Source organism: Antechinus flavipes, chromosome 4, assembly GCF_016432865.1.
Source record: "Antechinus flavipes isolate AdamAnt ecotype Samford, QLD, Australia chromosome 4, AdamAnt_v2, whole genome shotgun sequence".
In the NCBI taxonomy this organism is placed as follows: Eukaryota; Metazoa; Chordata; class Mammalia; order Dasyuromorphia; family Dasyuridae; genus Antechinus; species Antechinus flavipes.
This window is the reverse complement of record NC_067401.1, coordinates 185,339,977-185,359,576: the sequence shown is the minus strand read 5'-3', so window position 1 is coordinate 185,359,576 and position 19,600 is coordinate 185,339,977. Positions and strand designations below refer to the sequence as shown.

At 44.8% G+C, this 19,600-nt stretch overlaps 3 protein-coding genes and 2 non-coding genes across 6 annotated transcripts; all 5 read left to right on the top strand.

The window, feature by feature from the left end:
* The first annotated feature begins 299 nt into the window (after positions 1-299).
* Positions 300-6,614, top strand: EIF4A1 (eukaryotic translation initiation factor 4A1). Of its 2 annotated transcripts, none has more exons than XM_051995810.1 (11): positions 300-354; positions 1,858-1,906; positions 2,205-2,337; positions 2,534-2,673; positions 3,412-3,580; positions 3,860-3,969; positions 4,310-4,453; positions 4,552-4,689; positions 5,279-5,368; positions 5,641-5,720; positions 5,881-6,614. In XM_051995810.1, the coding sequence occupies exons 1-11, from the start codon at positions 332-334 to the stop codon at positions 6,023-6,025; spliced, it is 1,221 nt and encodes a 406-aa protein (XP_051851770.1). In that variant the 5' UTR covers positions 300-331; the 3' UTR covers positions 6,026-6,614. The 2 variants fall into 2 exon arrangements, with proteins under 2 accessions (XP_051851770.1, XP_051851769.1); XM_051995809.1 differs by lacking the exon at positions 300-354 and adding an exon at positions 1,396-1,604.
* LOC127563656 (small nucleolar RNA SNORA48) lies at positions 2,989-3,127 on the top strand. The gene has a single exon (XR_007954094.1). It is a non-coding gene; the product is annotated as a small nucleolar RNA SNORA48 (small nucleolar RNA).
* Positions 3,622-3,759, top strand: LOC127563688 (small nucleolar RNA SNORD10). Its single transcript, XR_007954124.1, has one exon. It is a non-coding gene; the product is annotated as a small nucleolar RNA SNORD10 (small nucleolar RNA).
* Positions 6,615-7,207: 593 nt separating the features above from the next.
* CD68 (CD68 molecule) lies at positions 7,208-9,551 on the top strand. Its single transcript, XM_051995811.1, has 6 exons — positions 7,208-7,337; positions 7,436-7,854; positions 7,999-8,118; positions 8,201-8,273; positions 8,371-8,541; positions 9,097-9,551. The coding sequence occupies exons 1-6, from the start codon at positions 7,289-7,291 to the stop codon at positions 9,228-9,230; spliced, it is 966 nt and encodes a 321-aa protein (XP_051851771.1). The 5' UTR covers positions 7,208-7,288; the 3' UTR covers positions 9,231-9,551.
* A 1,595-nt stretch (positions 9,552-11,146) lies between these two features.
* MPDU1 (mannose-P-dolichol utilization defect 1) lies at positions 11,147-16,471 on the top strand. The gene is made up of 7 exons (XM_051995802.1): positions 11,147-11,264; positions 14,486-14,551; positions 14,703-14,835; positions 15,220-15,305; positions 15,517-15,635; positions 15,810-15,920; positions 16,172-16,471. Exons 1-7 carry the CDS (start codon positions 11,162-11,164, stop codon positions 16,298-16,300), a joined length of 747 nt encoding a protein of 248 aa, XP_051851762.1. The 5' UTR covers positions 11,147-11,161; the 3' UTR covers positions 16,301-16,471.
* The last annotated feature ends 3,129 nt before the right edge of the window (positions 16,472-19,600 follow it).

Below are 19,600 nucleotides of genomic sequence, written 5' to 3'. Positions count from 1 at the left end.
TGTAGGCACGTGATCAGGACACATAGCTGCCACACGTGGGGGGCAAGATGGCCGTCCAGCCTCGAGGCTCATCTCCTAAACGTCATTTCCGAATGAATGAGAAGAGCGGCATTCCTGGCCAATGAAGGCGTGGGGCGGGTCTCTAGTCTGATGTACATCGAAGTAGGCCAATGGAAGCTGCCCAGCACGGTGTCCGTGGGCCAGCGTCACGGCGCGTTGCTGGGTGGCGGCAGGCGGGGCCCGGGCCACGGAGCCAATGCGATGGCTGGGGCGGGGTTGGGTGCTCTATAAGTTGTCGAGAGGCGGATCCTCCGCCCTAGTTCCCAGGATCATGTCTGCGAGTCAGGATTCCCGGTAAGTAGAAACAGTTCCAGCGGCTTTAGGGTTCAATGGTCTTACCCTGTACTGTTCGAAAACTTCGCGGGGGCGGAGCCGGCGTCAACCATCTCTGGCCCATTGAGGTGGAGGGAGGGGAAGACTGCTAGACGATACCATTTCGTGAATAGGGAGAAGCGTGCGACCCTATCACTGGGGATCACCATGGGGTCGGGAGAAGAGAGCCACAAACCCTTGCTCAGTACCGGGGGGAGGAGAGTGAAGCGAGGGTTAATTGCGGTGGTAGACGCTGGTCTGGGGAGAGGCGAAGTAGAACCTGGGAGAGAAGTAAGCGAGGAAAAAAAAATTTGTGGAAGAGCCGGCCTGATAAAACCCGTGTGGGGTGCGATTCAGATTGCTTGTCTGGGCGGAATATTCCGAGCGGGTCTTTTTCTGGGCTCTGGGGAATTCGGGTGAAACCATTCTGAGTGTAGGGGGGTTAGGTCTCATAGGCTACTTAAACTCTGGAGACATGGCCACATCCGATCCGATAATCTTCCCGAATTCCAGGATCAATATTAAAAATGGGGGGGGCGCAGCTTGTAGAAGGAGTTTGCCCCTTGTCCAGTGCCTGGCGGGCGGATCCCTCTTGTCCCCTTTGAGAGGGGAATGGTGAACTGCGGAGGAGCTGTTCCACTTTTCTACGGGGGACCAGATTGGGGTGTGGGCAGGCGACACCATTTTTCGAAAAGGGGTCCCAGGATGTGGCCCATCCCACCCAGCATTACCGGGGAAGAGAAATGGATGCTGGGTGGTTTGGATTCGATGATTTTGCTTATGAAATAAAAGGGGAAAAACATGTGCTACTTTTAAATTCTTGATCCATTCTGTACCTTCCCCCCTCCCATTTCTAAAGGGTTGTGCAATTCCCCCCTCCCCCCCTTACCCAGCTTGGCTTCATTGTGCGCGAGGCCGCTATTGCCCGAGGCCTCCCACATCCGGGCACACGGCGAGGCGAGATGGAGGGGAGGAGGGGTCTGGGCGAATTCGAGTTGGAAGGAGGGGTGGCAACTAGGAGGGAAGAATGTGGGCGTCATGACGTGGAAGGATAGGGCGGGACTTCCTACACGTACTCCTGCGAGGGGAGTCAGGCTCCGGGCACGTGGACTAGGCCGTGTGCAGAGGCTGCCCTTCCCAGCCACATCCGGGCGATCTAGAGGTTGGGGGAGGGGGTTTCGAACGCTGCACTTTTTTTTCCCCTTCCCCAATTTCTCTCCCAAAAGAAAACGGTATGAGGTGGGGTACCATTTCATTAGGACTTGGGAATTTTGAGCAGGGAAGTGGTTGCAGGGGAAAGATCTTTAGAATCTTGTTCTCCTTAGGGTAAAATGAGCCGATAGAGTGTATGTGTGGAGAGGAGCTTAACCTCCCTACCCGAAAGGGTATTTGGGAGGAGTTGGCTGACCCCTACCCATCCATAAATAGACATCTTTGGAAGGGTCCTAAGGGATGTGATTCAGAATTCTTTTCTTTCATTTCCAGATCCAGAGACAATGGCCCTGATGGAATGGACCCTGATGGTGTCATCGAGGTGATAGGATTGTTTACTTATTTTGTTTTGTCAACTATTTAAAACTTAAGAAGTCATCAATCTCTTCTAAGAATTGGGGCTTTGTGGGCAAAGTCTCTCTCCTTTATAAAATCACTCAAAACTCATCTTTTGATCAAGGGCTTTCTCTTCCCTCTGCTCCTCCAAATGAGATTTGAAGAAGTTGAGCAGCTTAACTGAAGTTTAAGTCCCATTTGTAATTTTCTTAGGAGAGGAAACTATTGCTGACTGACATGTTTCTTGAGTTAGTCTCTTAATGCTCTTGACTTCCCTTCTACAGAGTAACTGGAATGAGATTGTGGATAGTTTTGATGATATGAACCTCTCAGAATCTCTTCTTCGTGGTATATATGCCTATGGTTTTGAGAAGCCATCTGCTATTCAGCAACGGGCAATTCTTCCTTGTATCAAGGGTAAGATGTTTTCCTTATTTTCTTGCATAGTAGATCTGTTTTGAATGTTAAATCGATTACATTCATCTTTCCTTTAACAAGTTAGATAATAGCTTTAGACCCACTCAATGTTCTCCTCTCCCCCTCTCCCCCAGGTTGAGTTGATTCTTTCCTTGTAGCCTCTAGTCATGTCCATTTCTACATCCTGTTCTTCCAGGTTATGATGTGATTGCTCAAGCCCAATCCGGGACCGGGAAGACTGCTACCTTTGCCATTTCGATTTTGCAACAGATTGAACTGGACTTAAAGGCCACACAGGCCTTGGTGTTGGCACCCACCAGAGAACTAGCTCAACAGGTAAGATTTCTGAGTATGCTCCTATACTGCCTTAGGAAAAAAACTGAGCCTATGTAAGTTTAGAAAGGGGGGGAGACTAGAGATGTAGAAATTTAAGCTGTTGATTGGATATCCTGGTTATCTCAGGTGTACTTTCTTCTCACAATTTAAACTGACCCCCATAATTAAAGGCACCTTTTTCCTGCTGTAAACCCAGCAACCAACGCCTCCAATTTGCCTGACTCAGAAGAGAATTAGCATCCTGGGTGGAGCATGGTAGTCTGGCTGGACAGGTATAATTGCCCTTTCATGGACAGCCATGCACGTCTCCCACCACACCCCTGACACTGGGTAGAGAGACACCTCTCTGGTGGTGTTCTTCTCATATCAGTCAGGGGCATAGTAGCAGTCCAAGTTCATCCCAGCTTGATGCTTTGTTTGGTAGCCATAGCTGGTTCATGCCCTGGGCACATAATTGTCCACTGATCTTAGGAGGGAAGAGTTTTGGGTTCTGTTCATTTCATTAACTTGCTTTAGAACGAGTGAGATAACTTTATTAACTCGAGTTCGGGTATGGCTGTGATCAAAAGGAAACCAACATGAGTCCAGTTCTTATGTGCCACTATTCTGGAGATTGATAAACTGAAACTTAGCACTACAATTCATTAATGTGTTAAAGATATCCACTTTATTGGGAAGGGGTAGAATACAAAGATAACATGGACAATGAAGTTGTTTTTTTTTTGGGGGGGGACCAAGATCCAAAAGGTAGTGATGGCACTAGGAGACTACATGGGTGCCTCATGCCATGCCTGCATTGGAGGAACAAATGTTCGAGCTGAGGTTCAGAAGTTGCAGATGGAAGCTCCCCACATCATTGTGGGCACTCCAGGCCGTGTTTTTGACATGCTTAACCGGCGATACTTATGTGAGTACTATTTTCCATTTGTGCCCAGGTCTTTACTATTTGTTCTATGATGATTTCCCCCATGCGTGTCATCTGAGTGCAGTTGCCCTGTTCTCCCAGTTGTTTGAGTGTGTTTTGCCCTCAAGTCTCTGGACTGGCAGAGGTCTCTGTGCACATGATCATACTTTAACTCTGAGAGCATCTTGTATTAGATTGTTCCTTAGTAAGATAAGGTTGTGTAGAAGAGGACAGTTTCTGAAACTATTTCTTCCCCTCCCATCTCCCCCGTTTTTTATGCAGCTCCTAAATACATCAAGATGTTTGTTCTGGATGAAGCAGATGAAATGTTGAGTCGTGGTTTTAAGGACCAGATCTATGATATATTTCAGAAGCTCAGTGGCAATACTCAGGTATAAAGTGTCTCGATGCTTTTAGTCAGTTAAATGTTTCCTGTGAAATGGAAAAGCCAAAGTTCAGAGGTCAGCGAATCAGTTTTAAGGCCATTTAGTTTTCTTTAAGCTCATGTTACATGTATAATAGCTTGACTACCTCAAGTTTCACTATTTCAGGAAAGGAGATGAGTCCTAATTTTTGCAATATTTCTATTTTTAATAGGTTGTACGTAAATGAGGGCTGGGAAGGGAATGGTGGTAAATTATATGAAATAGAATAAGAAGGATTGATCTTGATTATTTAAAAGGAATACAGAACTCATTTAAGTTCTTAATTATGCTTTTTCCCCTTCCCAAGGTGGTTCTCCTGTCAGCCACCATGCCCTCAGATGTGCTAGAAGTGACCAAGAAGTTTATGAGGGATCCTATCAGGATTCTAGTCAAGAAGGAGGAATTGACATTGGAAGGCATTCGTCAGTTTTACATAAATGTGGAACGAGAGGTGGGACCCAGTTGAGAAAGGTGGTGTTGTAGCCAGGGGAGGGAAGTATTCTGTCGAGATTCTGGAACACTGGCCCTGACTGGTTTCTTCCTCCAAAGGAGTGGAAGCTAGATACCTTGTGTGATCTGTATGAAACGCTGACTATTACCCAAGCTGTTATCTTCATCAATACCCGCCGAAAGGTGGATTGGCTCACTGAGAAAATGCATGCCCGTGACTTTACTGTCTCTGCAATGGTGAGTTTCTAAGTATTGCCTTTTAATATCACTTCCACTGGACTTTGAGAGCTGATTTTTTGATGTATGCAGGTTCTGCAATTGTTTCCATTTCTGGGAGTCTGAGGGCTGCCACAGGGGGAAAACTGAGTGAGACACTGAAATCAGGACCTGACCAGGGATGCAGAAGGGAGGGGGTATGTGAGATTTTGCTCCCTTCCTTTACAGTTCTCACCAGCTTTACCCTTGGGAAGGACAACTGCTTGTCTACCATTCTATTCTGTCCAGTAACAGAAACTTAAGAGCTCAGTAGGACAAGCTGCTGCTTATACAGCCAGCTGCATGGATGGAATGGAATGAATGGTGGACTAGCAGTCTACATAATAATTAACTTGGCTTTTGTGCCCACAGAAAAATCTCACCTTTGTCTCCCCACAGCTTCATTCCTGTCCTGAGCACATAATTGGTTATAACCCCTGTGACAGCTCTCAGGACCCCTAAAGACTCCCCCACAAATGAAACAATCAGATCCCACTACATACTTGTCCAGTATTCTTTTTTAGTAGTTACCTTTTCTATATTCCTACCTGACTTTCTATTCTTTCCCCAGCATGGAGACATGGACCAAAAAGAACGTGATGTAATCATGAGGGAGTTTCGCTCAGGTTCCAGTCGGGTGCTTATTACCACTGACCTATTGGTGAGCAATTAGGAAAATTTCAACATGGTTCTCACTTAATCCTAAGGATACTTTTGTCCACTTCCTTAAGACTGGAATCTCCTTATGGTGAAGTAGGGAAGTGTTAAATGTTTACAAGCTAAACTTTAAAAGTCAAAAGGTTCTTGACATCGATCCAACCTACAATCTTGGTAGCACACTGAATTAATACTTTTTAACTCATTTGATAAAAAGTGTATCTCTAAAATGATGTGATACTATGGAACTTAATTTTGACCTGTTTTTTCCTCTAGGCTAGAGGCATTGATGTTCAGCAAGTATCTTTGGTTATTAATTATGACCTTCCCACCAATCGAGAGAATTATATTCATAGGTAAGCAGGGTAGAGAACTGTCCCATTTTCTCTATGGTTCTTGTGAATTTTTTTTTTCCTCTGACCAGTTCCAATTATTTCTAGATCTCCCTAATTTTTTTTAAACTCTAAATTGTGAGGTTTTTCAGCTGCCATAATTTGTATTCTTTCTTATCCCCAGAATTGGCCGTGGTGGGCGTTTTGGTCGTAAAGGAGTGGCTATCAACATGGTGACAGAGGAAGACAAGAGGATTCTTCGAGACATCGAGACCTTCTATAACACCTCCATTGAAGAGATGCCTCTCAACGTGGCTGACCTCATCTGAGGGGCTTCCCCACCTGATTTCACCCAGGGCCCTGCTCTCTGGGTTGGGGGGAGGGGGAGCTGGATGGGAGGGGGGAACAAGGGATGGACACCTTTGTCATTTTTTCCTTTTTTTTTTTTTTTTTTTTTTTGACTTTGAATAAATGTCAATTTTTGAGGCAAAAGGAACTGTGAACCTTTAGACACCCTTTTCTTTTGGGGCAGGTTTATGCCCTTGGCGCCGTCACCTTCCCCAATTGATTCCCTTATTCCAGAACACTAATCCAACCCTTTCACTGTTTCAAAGCCAGTCTGTCCTCCATTCCCAGCAGCCGAATAACTCTTCTCCCCCACTTCCACCAAAAGGTAGTTGAGAGGCCATGACTGGTCACTCTACCTCCCCACCCCCACATATACACCTGTTCCTGGACAAATTTGGGGGATCCACCCATCCCTCCCTTGAGGCTGAAATCATTCTCTGGGTTGGCTCCCCTCCCCAGGTAAAGGAAGCAGGGGAGAGAAAGTAGTCATTTTTACATTGTTTTTGTATAGTATTTATTGATTCAGGAGAGAAACCACAAAGTTCTGAATAAAATTACTTGGAAACTGCCTGTTTGGGCTTCTTATTTTTTTATCTACCCCTTTCCTCAACCCATTTTCTAGGTAGGGTTCACTGGAGTCCCATAACCAGGGTAATAGCTCTTAATCTAGGTATAAGATGACATGTCTCCATATTGGAGTCCTAATTGTTCTCTAGTATGTGTCCCATTTAGAAAATGGGGAAAGTCATAAGTAGTATGATGGATATCTAAACAGCTTTTATAGCTAAGCTATTGAAAGGAACATAGTGGGGTGGGAGTATATAATGTAAAAAGGGAGGGGGAGATGTCCTCCCCCGTCCACTTGGGCAACCCTATCCTTATCTTCCTATGCCACATCTGTTTCCTTCAAACCTAATTCCCCACCCATAATCATAAGACTGGCATTTATTTCTCTGTTCCTCCAGCCATTAATGTCACCCCCATACATCCCTTCAGCTTCCTCTTAGTCTGAAAGGAAACTCATGACAACACTGGTTGAGGCAAATTAAGGATTGAGAAATTCTTGACTCAGCACTGAGTCTGGTGAGCCTGAGGTGCCTGAATCAGAATGGGGGTGGAGGGTTAGTTACTAGGAAGTAAGTTTCATATTTCCCTTAAAAGACAAGACAGTAGAGTGAATCAACTCTTTGGTGCAGAGAAGAGAGAACTCCAGAGGAAGATAATCCTTGGCAATCTGCTTTAACATGAGACTATCTCTGTTATTTTCCAGTATCTTGATGGGATTGCTAGCAGGTATGGGGGAAGGGTGGCATGGTTCGGGATGCTATGGCAGATTGTATTTCTATTCTCTCTCAGGGCTGATATGCCCTTAACTCCAAGTTTCCTCAAAGATCAGGGGGCAGTGGGTGAATGTCCCCATAAGAAGGCTGTTACACTGGTGCCATCATTCACGGTGACAACCATAGTCACAGAGAGGAGTACTGCCAGACCTGCAACCACAAGCCATGGGAGGACAAGCACAACCCACAGGATCACCACAGCTGCCACTACCCCAGACAGTAACAGAACTGCTACCAGTCCTCCATCCACAAGTGAAAGAACAGCTATTACTCGTGTAACTACAAGCCCCAGAAACACCTCAACCATCAACCCGTCACAGTCAGTGCCAGTTTCTCCTTTCCCCAAACCCACGTCTGGCCCCAGTGGGACTGTTGGAGACTACTTTGGGGCCAATGGTTCCCAGCTCTGTGTTCGCCTCCGGGCTCAGATCCAGATGAGGGTCCTGTACCAGAGCCATGATGGAGAAAAGGTCAGATCTATAGAGAGGGGACAATCTTCTGATAAGGTGGGGACTGGGTGAGGGGGAACCAAGGAGAGGGCAGAGGAAGAAGGGAAAAAACAGAAGGGGAAGATGATAGCAGTAAATCGACAGCGTTTTGTTTTCCCTCTTCAGCTTTGGGGCGTTTTTATCCTGAACCCCAACAGAACAGTTGCTCAGGGAGGCTGTGAGGGGAATCATTCCAGCTTAAATCTATCTTTTCCTGATGGAAAACTCATCTTTGGCTTCAAGCAGGTACAGTTTTAACGGTCAAAAGATAACCTCTTCTTTGATCCTTTCTCCATGAAATACTTAAATTTATCATCGATCCTTCTAGGACTCGATCATGAAAAGTGTCTACCTGAGCTACTTGGCAACAGAATTCAATGTGTCCTTCCCCTCTGCAATTCGTAAGTACTCCCACAAGCTAACTGTTTACTGAAAGGAAATGGATGGAGGGGGAAAAAAATCTATTAAATTACTGATCTCTCACACTCCTTAAATCAGGGTGGACATTCTCAGCAGAGAATTCATCACTCCAGGATCTCCAGGCACCACTGGGTCATAGCTTCTGTTGTAGAAATAGAAGTATAGCCCTCTCCCCAGAGATCCACCTCGACTTGCTATCTCTGCAGCTACAGGCAGCTCAGCTTCTCCCAAACGGGGCCTTTGGCTTAGGTAAGATGCCACCCTGTTCATATCTTCCACCTATCACCCAATTCATCACTTTAATCCAATTAAATATTAGGGCCTATTGTGTATAAGGAAGTATCTTTTCCAGGGAAGTAACTCCTTCCCCTTCTCTGATTTCTTCCTTTCCCAAATGTCTTCCCTCTCAGCTGGATTAGAAATGCATATCCACTGGTCCCACCAAAGATGTCCTCCTTATGCAGGCATCTGTTCTTAATATACACATTTAGGCATCGGAAGGTAACAAAGTAGAAAAGACTTAGATTTGAATTCTAACTGGTTGTGTAATTAAATTTTCTGGGCCTCAGTTCTCCCATCTGCAAAATGAACTGGTTAGACAAGTTCTAAGATCCCCTTCACCTGGAAAACCCATGAATAATAACCCTTCTCTCTCCCTCCATTCTGAGTTTAAGCACTAGAAGGTTTACCACATGTTAGGGAGTGGATTCCAAGACCCTTTCCATCAATTCCTTCCCCCCCCCACTACAACCTACTCCTGGGTACCTTACTGTTCACATTACCTCTCCCTTTTTTTCTCCCTAGCTTTCTCCTGCTCTGCTGAGTTCAAGATCCTAGTGCCTCTTGTGGTGGGTCTCGTCCTCCTCACTTTGCTCATCCTTGTGCTTAGTGCCTTCTGTGTTTCCCGAAGACGCCCACCAGCCTACCAGCCTCTCTGAAAGCTCGTGATTCCCTTATTCTCTTCATGCTGGTGGGGATGTTCTTATTCCATTCTCTCACCTCAACCTTCAGCTATCACTCTTTTTTCCATTTTCTCTACCTTATTAGTTCTAGGATGGAGCTTCAATTCCCCTCTACCGGTACTCTTTTTTTTTTTTTTTTTTTTTGGGGGGGGTGTCTCAAAAGACAAAATAAATAATTGGGTAATAAGAGTTTTTATTGGATTTGACAGAAGTATCTTCATAGGATCATGTGAAAAAATGCATTTTCCTTAGCTTGTCCACTTTGCAATGATTAAAGATCACAATTGCTTTGCCTTATGTCTGGTTCTTTGTTCCTAATGTACTTTCAAGAAGTATGATCAGTGAAAAGCGGGGTGTGTATGTGTATTTTCCCTGATGCCTGACACAGTACATCCCACATCTTTGCCTTCTCCCCCTTTTTCCTTTGGGGCTGAGCAGTGTAGGCCCTCTGAATCTTTTCCTTGGCACATCCCTCACGTTGGTCCTAAACAATGCAGAGAGCAGGTAGTAATGACTATGAGTAAGGAGCATATAAACAGTATTTTGCTTTTCATCAGCTCCATCATTGGCTTTGGAGCCAGCAGAAGATTGCCAATCATTACATCAGAGCTTGCTTGTATTCCCTCTTATATTGTTTCCATTGCCATTATCAAATAGGAGAAAAAGCTACCCTGACTTACCTTGAGAGGCTTTTGGGAGGGGTAAATCTCTAGTCTGAACTGCCTGCTAAGGCCAGGCTCCCAAAGCCTAGCATCAGTTGTAGAATGGTACCCTGCATCCATTTCTAGATCTGGATCAATTAAAAATATCAGATTGTATTTGTAATAATAATCAGGTACTTCTCTGGGGATATAGAACCTATGACTCCCAAATAAAGTGTGATAATGCATTACTTGGACAAGAGTAACATGGGAGGGAGTCCAGCAATCCCACCACTGTCTCCTACATATCACAATGTCCTTCGAATAGAAGACACTAAAGAGCTGCTAGAGAGCGTTATATTTGCAATAGCATCCCACTCACTACCCCTAGACGGACACGGGGTATAAAACCCGTACTTCCACAAAATGGCCCTGCACTTTCCGACTTCTGTTCATACATTGCCAAATATGGTCTTACTGGACAGTTTGGATGGCCTCTCAGATGGGCCCGTTCCAAGTACCTTACCCCCAGAAACCCCAGAAAAGGACTTTCATGACAGTGGAAGAGCTTGATGAGAAATAATCCATAAACATAAAGATGCAAGATGACTGCCAGCAGTGACTTAATTTGAAGAAAGTTACTTCTGAACTCTGGGGTTATAAGGATAATAACCTTGTTGGAGGATAATTCCATTAAAATCTTTTCCCACTACATGATGTGGGCAAGGCTATTGCCAGGGCTCTGGAAAAATCACAGGAGGGACAAGTATAAGGCCTAGTACACCAGAACAACCTCTTTGAGGGTGGGTTCTGGTCATTTGAGAGGCTCTGGTTTAAAAAAATTGGGAAAGTATTTGGGCTTTAAACTCCAGGCCTAAGACAAAAGAATCAGATTGGGAGGAAATCGACAAAATGGCGCCAAGGGCGCCCTCCCTGGTGATGAGCTTTATCTCATTCACGAAAACGGATCCTCAAATTTGAGTGTAAACAGCACATGCTTTTTAAAATTCCGTCCACCCCAATCCGTCCCTCCCTCCCTCCACCACCACCAGCAACTCCTTTTTAAGAGAAAAATGTAAAAGGGGCGCTTTACGCCTTGAAGACAAACACTTCCGGGGGAAAGAATGCTAGGGTGCGCACAAGCGAGAATGCAAGAGAAAAGGAATCGGAAGTATGAAAACGCGCATGCGTCTGCGTATAAAGTTTAATGGCAGGCCGGGCGGGGAGGTGGAAGGGATGGGCAGGCGGAAAAGATCAGTTTTCAAGATGGCGGAGGAAGCGGAAGGTCCTTTAAAGCAGCTTCTGGTGCCTTTTCTTCTGCCCGAGAAATGTTACGATCGGTTTTTTATTCACTTGGATTTGCTCGATGGTGAGCTCTCTCTAGGATCATGTGGTCCTCCGAATACCGGGATGTGAGGTGGGCTTAGAATGGGGTATCGTATCAAACCACGAGATTATGGCAGCTACTGTCATGACCTTTCGAATGGTAGTGACTTAGGGTGGCCATGTGGGCAGGGAGGAAGTGCCTTCAATCCCACGTGGGAAGGGAAGCCGGGTTCCTTTTATAGGGGCCGTGGGCGGGGGCGTGGTTAATGAAGTCTCCAGTAAGAGCCACTGCTGTCTTTTAATTAAATTTTCTGGTTAATAAGTTGATACCGAAATTGCTAAGATTAAGTCTCCCCTAATAATGACTGTAGAGCTGATATTTTAACACACCTTCCATTCATTAGTTTATTTATTTTACACCACGTGGCTGAGTGATATATTTTGCAGAGGTTTGAATGTATCTATTTGTAATAAAGACCGTGAGGTTGGAGAAGTAAAGTGATTTGCCCAAGGTCACACGGAAAAGTTAAGATTTGAACCTAGGTCTCCATAATAAATGGCGAGATATATCTATGTATCCTTATTTGTCAACGTGTAGAGAGATTTACTTAGATATATGGGTATAAGTATGCATGTATTTTGTCTCAAGTCCAGAACTCTGATCATTTAAAGCAGATTGTCTTCCACATTGTTGTTACGTATGATGTTATAAAACAAGCCCATAAGTTATCCTCCTCCCCTGGGTAAGGTAATGTGCTAATAGTGGGGCAAGGACCACTTAAGTTGTACAGTATCAGGGCTCCTTTTGGAGCTCATCGGGGAGGTAGATGAATACTCCAAATTCCAGGAAAAACTTGTGAAAAAGTTGGAGATATCATTTATTTAAAGAATAAGAACAATAAGAAGCGTGGTTTGCTGGACCATTGACTATATGAATAGGAGTAATACATAATCAAGTTGGAAAGATAAATTGGGCTCAGGTTGAGAAGCCGAAACAGAAGAATTTTTGTTTGATCCTAAAGTTAATTTAAGCAACCGCTCAAAATTATTGAATAGACATGATCAGAAATTGCTTTGGTAGAGAATGAATTTGAAAGAAAAGAAACTCAGGAGAAAAGGACCAAGTGCTAAGTACTTGAACTGGAGTGGTGGCTTCTTCTTCTTCTTTTTTTTTTTTAATATTTTATTTTATTTTATAATAACTTTATATTGACAGAATCCATACCAGGGTAATTTTTTTTTTTTTTTACAACATTATCCCTTGCACTCGCTTCTGTTCCGATTTTTCCCCTCCCTCCCTCCACCCCCTCCCCTAGATGGCAAACAGTCCTTTACATGTTAAATATGTTGCAGTATATCCTAGGTACAATATATGTGTGCAGAACAGAGCAGTTCTCTTGTTGCATAGGGAGAATTGGATTCAGAAGGTAAAAAACAACTCGAAAAGAAAAACAAAAATGCAAATAGTTCACATTCGTTTCCCAGTGTTCTTTCTTTGGGTGTAGCTGCTTCTGTCCATTCTTTATCAATTGAAATTGAGTCTTTGTCAAAGAAATCCACTTCCATCAGAATACATCCTCATACAATATCGATGTGGAAGTGTAAAGTGATCTCCTGGTTCTGCTCATTTCACTTAGCATCAGTTCATGTAAGTCTCTCCAAGCCTCTCTGTATTCATCCTGCTGGTCATTTCTTACAGAACAATAATATTCCATAACATTCATATAGAGTGGTTGCTTCTTGAGTCACCAGGAAATAGAATGAAAAATGTTGTTAAAGTACTAGAGACAAAATTTGACAATTAATTGTATAGGGAGTGAGGGAATGTGAAAAATTAAGATTAACACCAAGTCAGCAAGGTGGCAGAGTAAATAGGTTATTGGATTCAACAGGAAGACCTCAATTCAAAACCAGCCTCAGACTTGAATTGTGCGACCCCAGGCAAGTTATTTACTCTCTCTGTACCTCTTTTTTTGTCTACAAAATAACACCTGACTCACTAAATTGTTGTAAGGAACAAAATAGATAACAATTTGTAAAGCACTTTGCAAACCTTAAAGTGGTAAGCTAACTATTATTGTTAGTAGCAGCAGCTTTGTCAATCCACGTGACCAGAAGTATTCCCTGAGTAAGGAAGACAGATGGGCCTTCTGGGGAAAAGATAATGAATTCTGTTTTGAACATTTTAAGTTTGAAGTGTCTGTGGAATATCTATTTTGAAATGTGTAACAGGCAATAATTTGTTACTGGAGTTCAGGAGAAAGATTTGGGCCAGATATAAAGATCATTGTGATAGTCATCTTCATAGAGAAACACATTGTGGCTAATAAATAAATCCACTAAGTGAGAGACCATAGAAAGAGAAGAGGCTTAACACTCAGACAGAACGAGGATCAAGATGGAATAATCAATAAGTGAGTTTGGAAGGGTTTGGGCAGAGTGTTCTGAGTAAGAGTAAGAGTAAAATCAAAAGCTCATCAGTAGTGGGGAAAAGTCAGCACTGAGGCTTGGCCAAGGGTAACAGTAGAGATTACTTTTGAATGACTGATAGGGAGAGAGCACCATTGAAGGTTTCAGGGCAGGTGCATCAGGATAATAATAGTGGGTCACACAGGGTTTTAAGGTTTTTGAAGTATTTTTCTCACAGCATCAGCGAAGTGGGTTGGTTTGTACAAGTATTATATACTTGTAGAAAGTAAGAAAACTGAACTAGAGAGGAGTAACATAAGATTTAGAGTTCTAAGAGGTTTTTGAGATCTTCTCTCTAGTCCCCTCATCAAACAGATGAGGAAATAGACTCAGAGATTTTAACTTATTTGTCCAAGGTCACAGAGGTAACAATTAGAAGATCCAGATCTCTTAATTTCAAATCCTGAAGTTTTCCTGAGTCTGACAGTGTTGTGCAGGAAGAACTGGGACATTAGCCAAGGTAGGAGAATGGTGCAGGGAGGGTAGGGTGTCCCATTTTTCCCTAAGGCCTTAGACTCTATGAGGCTATCTTCCCAGGTAGTTCTCAAAGAAGAGCAGTAGAGAGAGGTAGTGTCCCCAAGGCTGGGCTAAAAGTAGACAGGGTATGGGGAAAGATGGGGTGTGGACACTCTACAATCTTCTCTCTTCCTATACCTTTTGGTTTCTTGGCATTGGAAGGCAGGCACAGGCCTCTGCCTTCAGAGAAGGCTTTGGGACATGAGGGTTGGTGTAGTTTCTACCTTGGCTTTGTCTTTATTAACATCTCTCTCTTTTCTTTTTCTCACTCCCTTCCAGTTCCCTGTCTCAAGATACTAATCAGCAAAGGCCTGGGATTTGGCATTGTTGCTGGCTCATTGCTAGGTGAGTATCCATTGGGAATCAGAGATGGCCTCCCTGATCACCAAGTGAATTTGGCCCCTTTTTTCCTCAAAAAGCAAATATAGCTGGGAAGGGAGTGGAATCTATATTCACAGGCTATGACTTTTTTTATTTTCTGTTTGCCCTCTCACAGTGAAACTACCTCAGGTATTTAAAATTCTGAGAGTGAAGAGCACAGAAGGACTGAGCCTCCAGGCAGTTCTTCTAGAACTGGTGGCCTTGACAGGGACCATCGTCTATAGTGTGGCCAACAGCTTCCCATTCAGGTGACCGAGGGGCCTAAATGGCTTTGGGAATGTAATAACTACTTCCTCAGGAGTGTGAAGAACTAGAATGTTCTCTACCCATCTTTCTCCCTTTCTCTCCCCTTTTCCCCCTTAAAAGCAAACAGTTAATGAGACTATTATGTATTCAAAGCTCTGGGAACTGAGGAAATTAGATCAGTCAGGGGTCAGAAGCTATGGGAAGGACAGCCTTAAGTTTCTGGCTGCCAACTTCCCAGAGAGATAATGATGTTAGGTAACTCTCTTGAACCTCAGATGGGCACTTCCTTTGATAAAGGATAACCCTTGGGAGATGTAGACCTCAGGAAGACCATAGGATTAGGAGAATTGGGTCCAGCTCTGACCCATGTCTTGGATTCCCTTCAGCTCTTGGGGTGAGGCCTTGTTCTTAATGCTACAGACCATTACCATCTGTTTCCTGATCCTACACTACAGAGGACATACCATGAGAGGTACCCTCCCCCTCCCCCCCAAATAAGGGAGAAATAGGGGAAGCTCTGGGCTGGGTTCCCTACAATCCTGCATGGATGGGGCATGAAAGATTTTAGGGCACCATAATGGAAGAAGGGTTGAGGCTTTCCGTGGGAACAAAGCAGGGAAAGTAGGCAAACTGGAAGATGTGAAAATGAATTGTCAGTTAATCTTTCCCTGGCACTACTCCAGGTATGGCCTTACTAGGCATTTATGTCCTGATCCTGTTGGTATTACTCTCACCTCTGATGCCTAAGGCTGTGGTCACCCTGCTTCAGGCCACCAATATGCCCGCTGTGATCATGGGGAGGGTGAGTGTGGAGGAGGGGAAAGAGGGTTTTTGGAGTAGGGATGGAGAGGGACAAAATAGGGGAGGGGTAAGGAAATGGGCAAAGGGTAGGAATGGGGGTAGAGGTGAAGGATCACTAAATGATGGGGAAAGGACAGGAAATGGATGAGCACAAAGGTTTTTTGATTTTCTTTAGTTGCTCCAAGTGATCACCAACTACAAAAATGGCCACACAGGTCACCTGTCAGCAATCACCGTTTTCTTACTCTTTGCTGGCTCTCTTGCCCGAATCTTCACTTCTCTCCAGGTGAGGATCCCCTCCAAGAACTCTCTACCTTCTTAGAGGCCCTACTGGTGAAATGTCAATTTATTCCTGAAAATTAGATTATTTAGGCTCTTTCAGAATGGGGATTAAGATTCCACTGCCTCTAAAACTTACTACCTCTTTGGCCTTGGCAAATCATTTAAATCTCCCTGGCTTCAGGTCTCCTAAATGGATTGGACTTTCTGCTCACTTTCCAACTCTGTTGTAATTTTTTGTTTCTATTTTATCCTCAGGAAACAGGTGACCCCCTCATGGCTGTGACTTTTATTGTGTCCTCCATCTGCAATGGTCTCATTGCTTTCCAGCTCCTTTATTACTGGAATGTCAGGATTCCTCACAAATGGGAAAAGAAGCATCAATAGTATCTGGGGTGCTACTTTCCTCTCTTTCTAGCCAAAACAGTATCTCAAAGCCTCCTTCCTCTCCCTTCCCCTCCCCCCCCCCCCAGTATTGTCTTTATTCCTTTTTCTTTTGACCTGGGTTCCTCTCATCCCTAAAACTGAAAAAAATTTTGGAGCTGTGCTCCCCCCACCCTTTGATTGCTCTGTGGTAACTTTATTTGTTAGAGTAAACAGCAATCCCCATACTTCCCAGTCCTCCCCTCACTCTTCTTAGCTTCTTGCTCCAGTGGTGAGGAGCTTCAAGGAAAAGGTTTAGCCCTCAGAGCAATCCAGGCTGAGGAAAATAACAAGACATGAGACCTTATTAATAGTGGCTTTGGACCATGAAAATATCAGCTATGGCTAACTAGTTTTATACCTATGGTCCTATTATTCATCACCATGATAGGATCTCTGATTTCTTGGCAGAGCTCAAAAGGAACTTTGTTCCTCCTCTTTTCCTTTTGATTCCCAGATATATTTCTCACCTATTTATCCTAGAAAAGTATCTCTTCTTGCCTAGTCCCCTTCAAACACCCTCTCCTATCAAGGTACTCAGGGGTCTATAGACCCCTCAAGATGAAAGGAGGTGGATACTTGTACACTAATATAGGCAATAACCAAAGATGTGGAGAGAGACAGCTAACCAGAACCTAAGCTAATGCTGTCTTTTCAGGTGGGATTCCTGACTTTTGACCCTTAGAGCCTTCCCCATCCTTGTTATATAAGACTCCAGGCTTGATTGGAAATAGTTCTGGGGAATGGTTAAACATAATCACAGCGTTCCCCATCCCCAACTGGGCAAGTCTTATGTAGAGAAACAGATCTAGGCCCTGCTGACAATTCCCTGTAGAGAGAATCAGAAAATGGCACCAATGCTCAAAGTCCGAGTTTAATTTTATAAAACATACAATATATAAAAATTTTTATCTTCGATACTAAAGTAATCCAGCATTCACTCATAACTAGGTCCCTCAGAATTCAGGTGTCCAGTCACCTGAAGGTAATATAATTGTGGGGGTTACTGCCTTAAGGGTGGGAGATGCATATGTATATCCTCCTGGCATTTTGTGGCCTCTAGATCCTAAAGTGTTTTAATGGATTAGGGGTGGGACCCAAGAGAGGAGGATAGTAACAGGTGGGGCCAAGGGAATAAGGGTTGTATGGATTCAAGAGCTCCCCTTGGAGTGAAGCTCCAAGAGGAAGGGAACAGAGGGAGGGGGCTTTCGGCTTACAGTGATGAATTCTGTGAGGAAAGAAAAGGGGAAATGTGAGAAGAACCTGGGTTTCTCTCCCCCTCAATCCCATGTCTCTAATTTGACATCCATAATCTCCTGAGGTCCCTAGATTCCTGATGCCTGACTGCTCTCTCAAACCCAGAGTTCTCTGTCATTCCCTGTCTAAGAGAGAGTGTGTGAAGGTAGATTTCCTGAGTCACATTCCTCAGCTTTCTAGTTAGACCTGTTTGGGACAAACAAAGAGGAGGAGCAGCAGGTTATTTCTGGCTCAGTCTGTAGCCTGGATATCCAGACCCTGCTTGTTCTATCAATGGGACAGGGACATCTAGTGGCTTAGACTCCTTTTGTCCTTTTGTGGCATAGCAACATCATTTGGCATGTATGTTCCCCAGTTGTTTTTCTTTCCCAGAAAGGACCTGGAGAAAGGTTTGCAAACTCTGCACAAGGGGATGAGAGAGGGAGTTGGGGTAGCTAAAGGACAGGACTCTTGACAATGTGAAAGTTGATGGGGTTTGAAAACAGTGAGGAGAAAAGCTTGTTTCCTAGTCTCATTCTGGATGCAACCCAGACAGAAGATAGGGCCTTTGCTACACAACTACCCAGAATCGGTACTTAGGATATAAGGATATTAATTTGGCAGAGACACAAAGGTGACTGACCGCACTAGTTGAGCTCTGCGATGAGGCACTGTGTCCTCGAATCCTGCTCCTCTCTTTAGATCCTCGCTAATTCACTCCCAACCCAGGTTCTAGGTCGTCACCGATTTTGCCATTAACCCGGGAGCTTGGATGGAAGCCCTGAGCCTTCCTATTTAGATGGTCCACTGCTGCTGATTTCTGTGGCTGACAGCTCTCTTACCGCCCAACTTAGATCGAATTTTGGGAACGTGCGCTCAATTATCCTTCCCCAACCTTTATCTCGACCCTCTCCCAAGGCACAGTGGTCCTCTAGGAAAGTATAGAAGTCTCTCGTCCTTCTTCCTCTACCTCCATCCCTGGTCATCACTCACCCGCAGTCTTCTATCAGATAAGAAGTAGGGTAATGGGGCTAAGCCGAAGTCCCTAGTCCTCCACCGCTGCTCCCGTTTGCCCTGGGTAGTTTCAGCCCTCCATGGCTCGGTTTGATGTTCTTGGTATTGCGGCGCGGCTAGTACTTATAGTCGGGATAGTCGCGCCAAGTGCAGCGCGCGGAGCCGCTACTCCGCCTCCCGCAGCAGTTTCGATTGTGTGCCCAAGCTCTTGGAGATTTCCGGGTTGTGCATCTTGAGGTGAAGCTGCGCCATCTGGCGACACTAGCCTGAGCACCACACCATGAATGCGTTCATGGGCCGCTTCACCTTCGTGGGAATATCCCCGGGAATCCCTGGACTCTCGGGCTCCAAGGGACGGGAAGTGGAAGACGCGAAAGCCATGGGTGCAGGGCCATGAAGCCTTTTAGCTCGAGAGGAGGGGCAGATAGGAAGGAGCCTCGGAAATGCTCTTGGATCTGGTGTCTAGAAAGGTCAGATTATCCCAAATCTGATATGAGAATCCTAAATAATCTTTCAATCCTCAAGGAGGGCTCCAATACCCTTCTCCACCTCCCCAAACGAAAATAGAAAAAGAATCTGTGCTACCTTGTCCCCAGATTCGTCGTCCTTAATTATGTATGGCCACTCAGCAGGATTTAAAATCTTGCAGAGTCGAGAGCTAGTGTTGGGTACTGGCAGGTAGCTGGGTTCTCTCCCTCCACAGCTTTTCTTCGGAATCTCCCCCAAGTCCAGGGTCTCCACCCCTCCCAACCTTTCAAGACGTAATTCGAAAAGGTATGAAGGTACGCTTCACGGGCTCTAGAGCAACTGGCTTCCTGCAGTCATTGGTCTTCTCGGTATCTGCTTATTTCCGAGAATACCTACTTACTCACTCCTATCACCTTGGGGGGGTGGGGGAGTAGGGGACGGAAAGGGGATGGGGAGGTGGGGGGGGGGGCCGCAAGTGACAGGAGTAGGCTGGTCAAACCCGGTAAGTTTTTTTAAAGCCTGATCCCACCCTCCACCTCCGTTTTC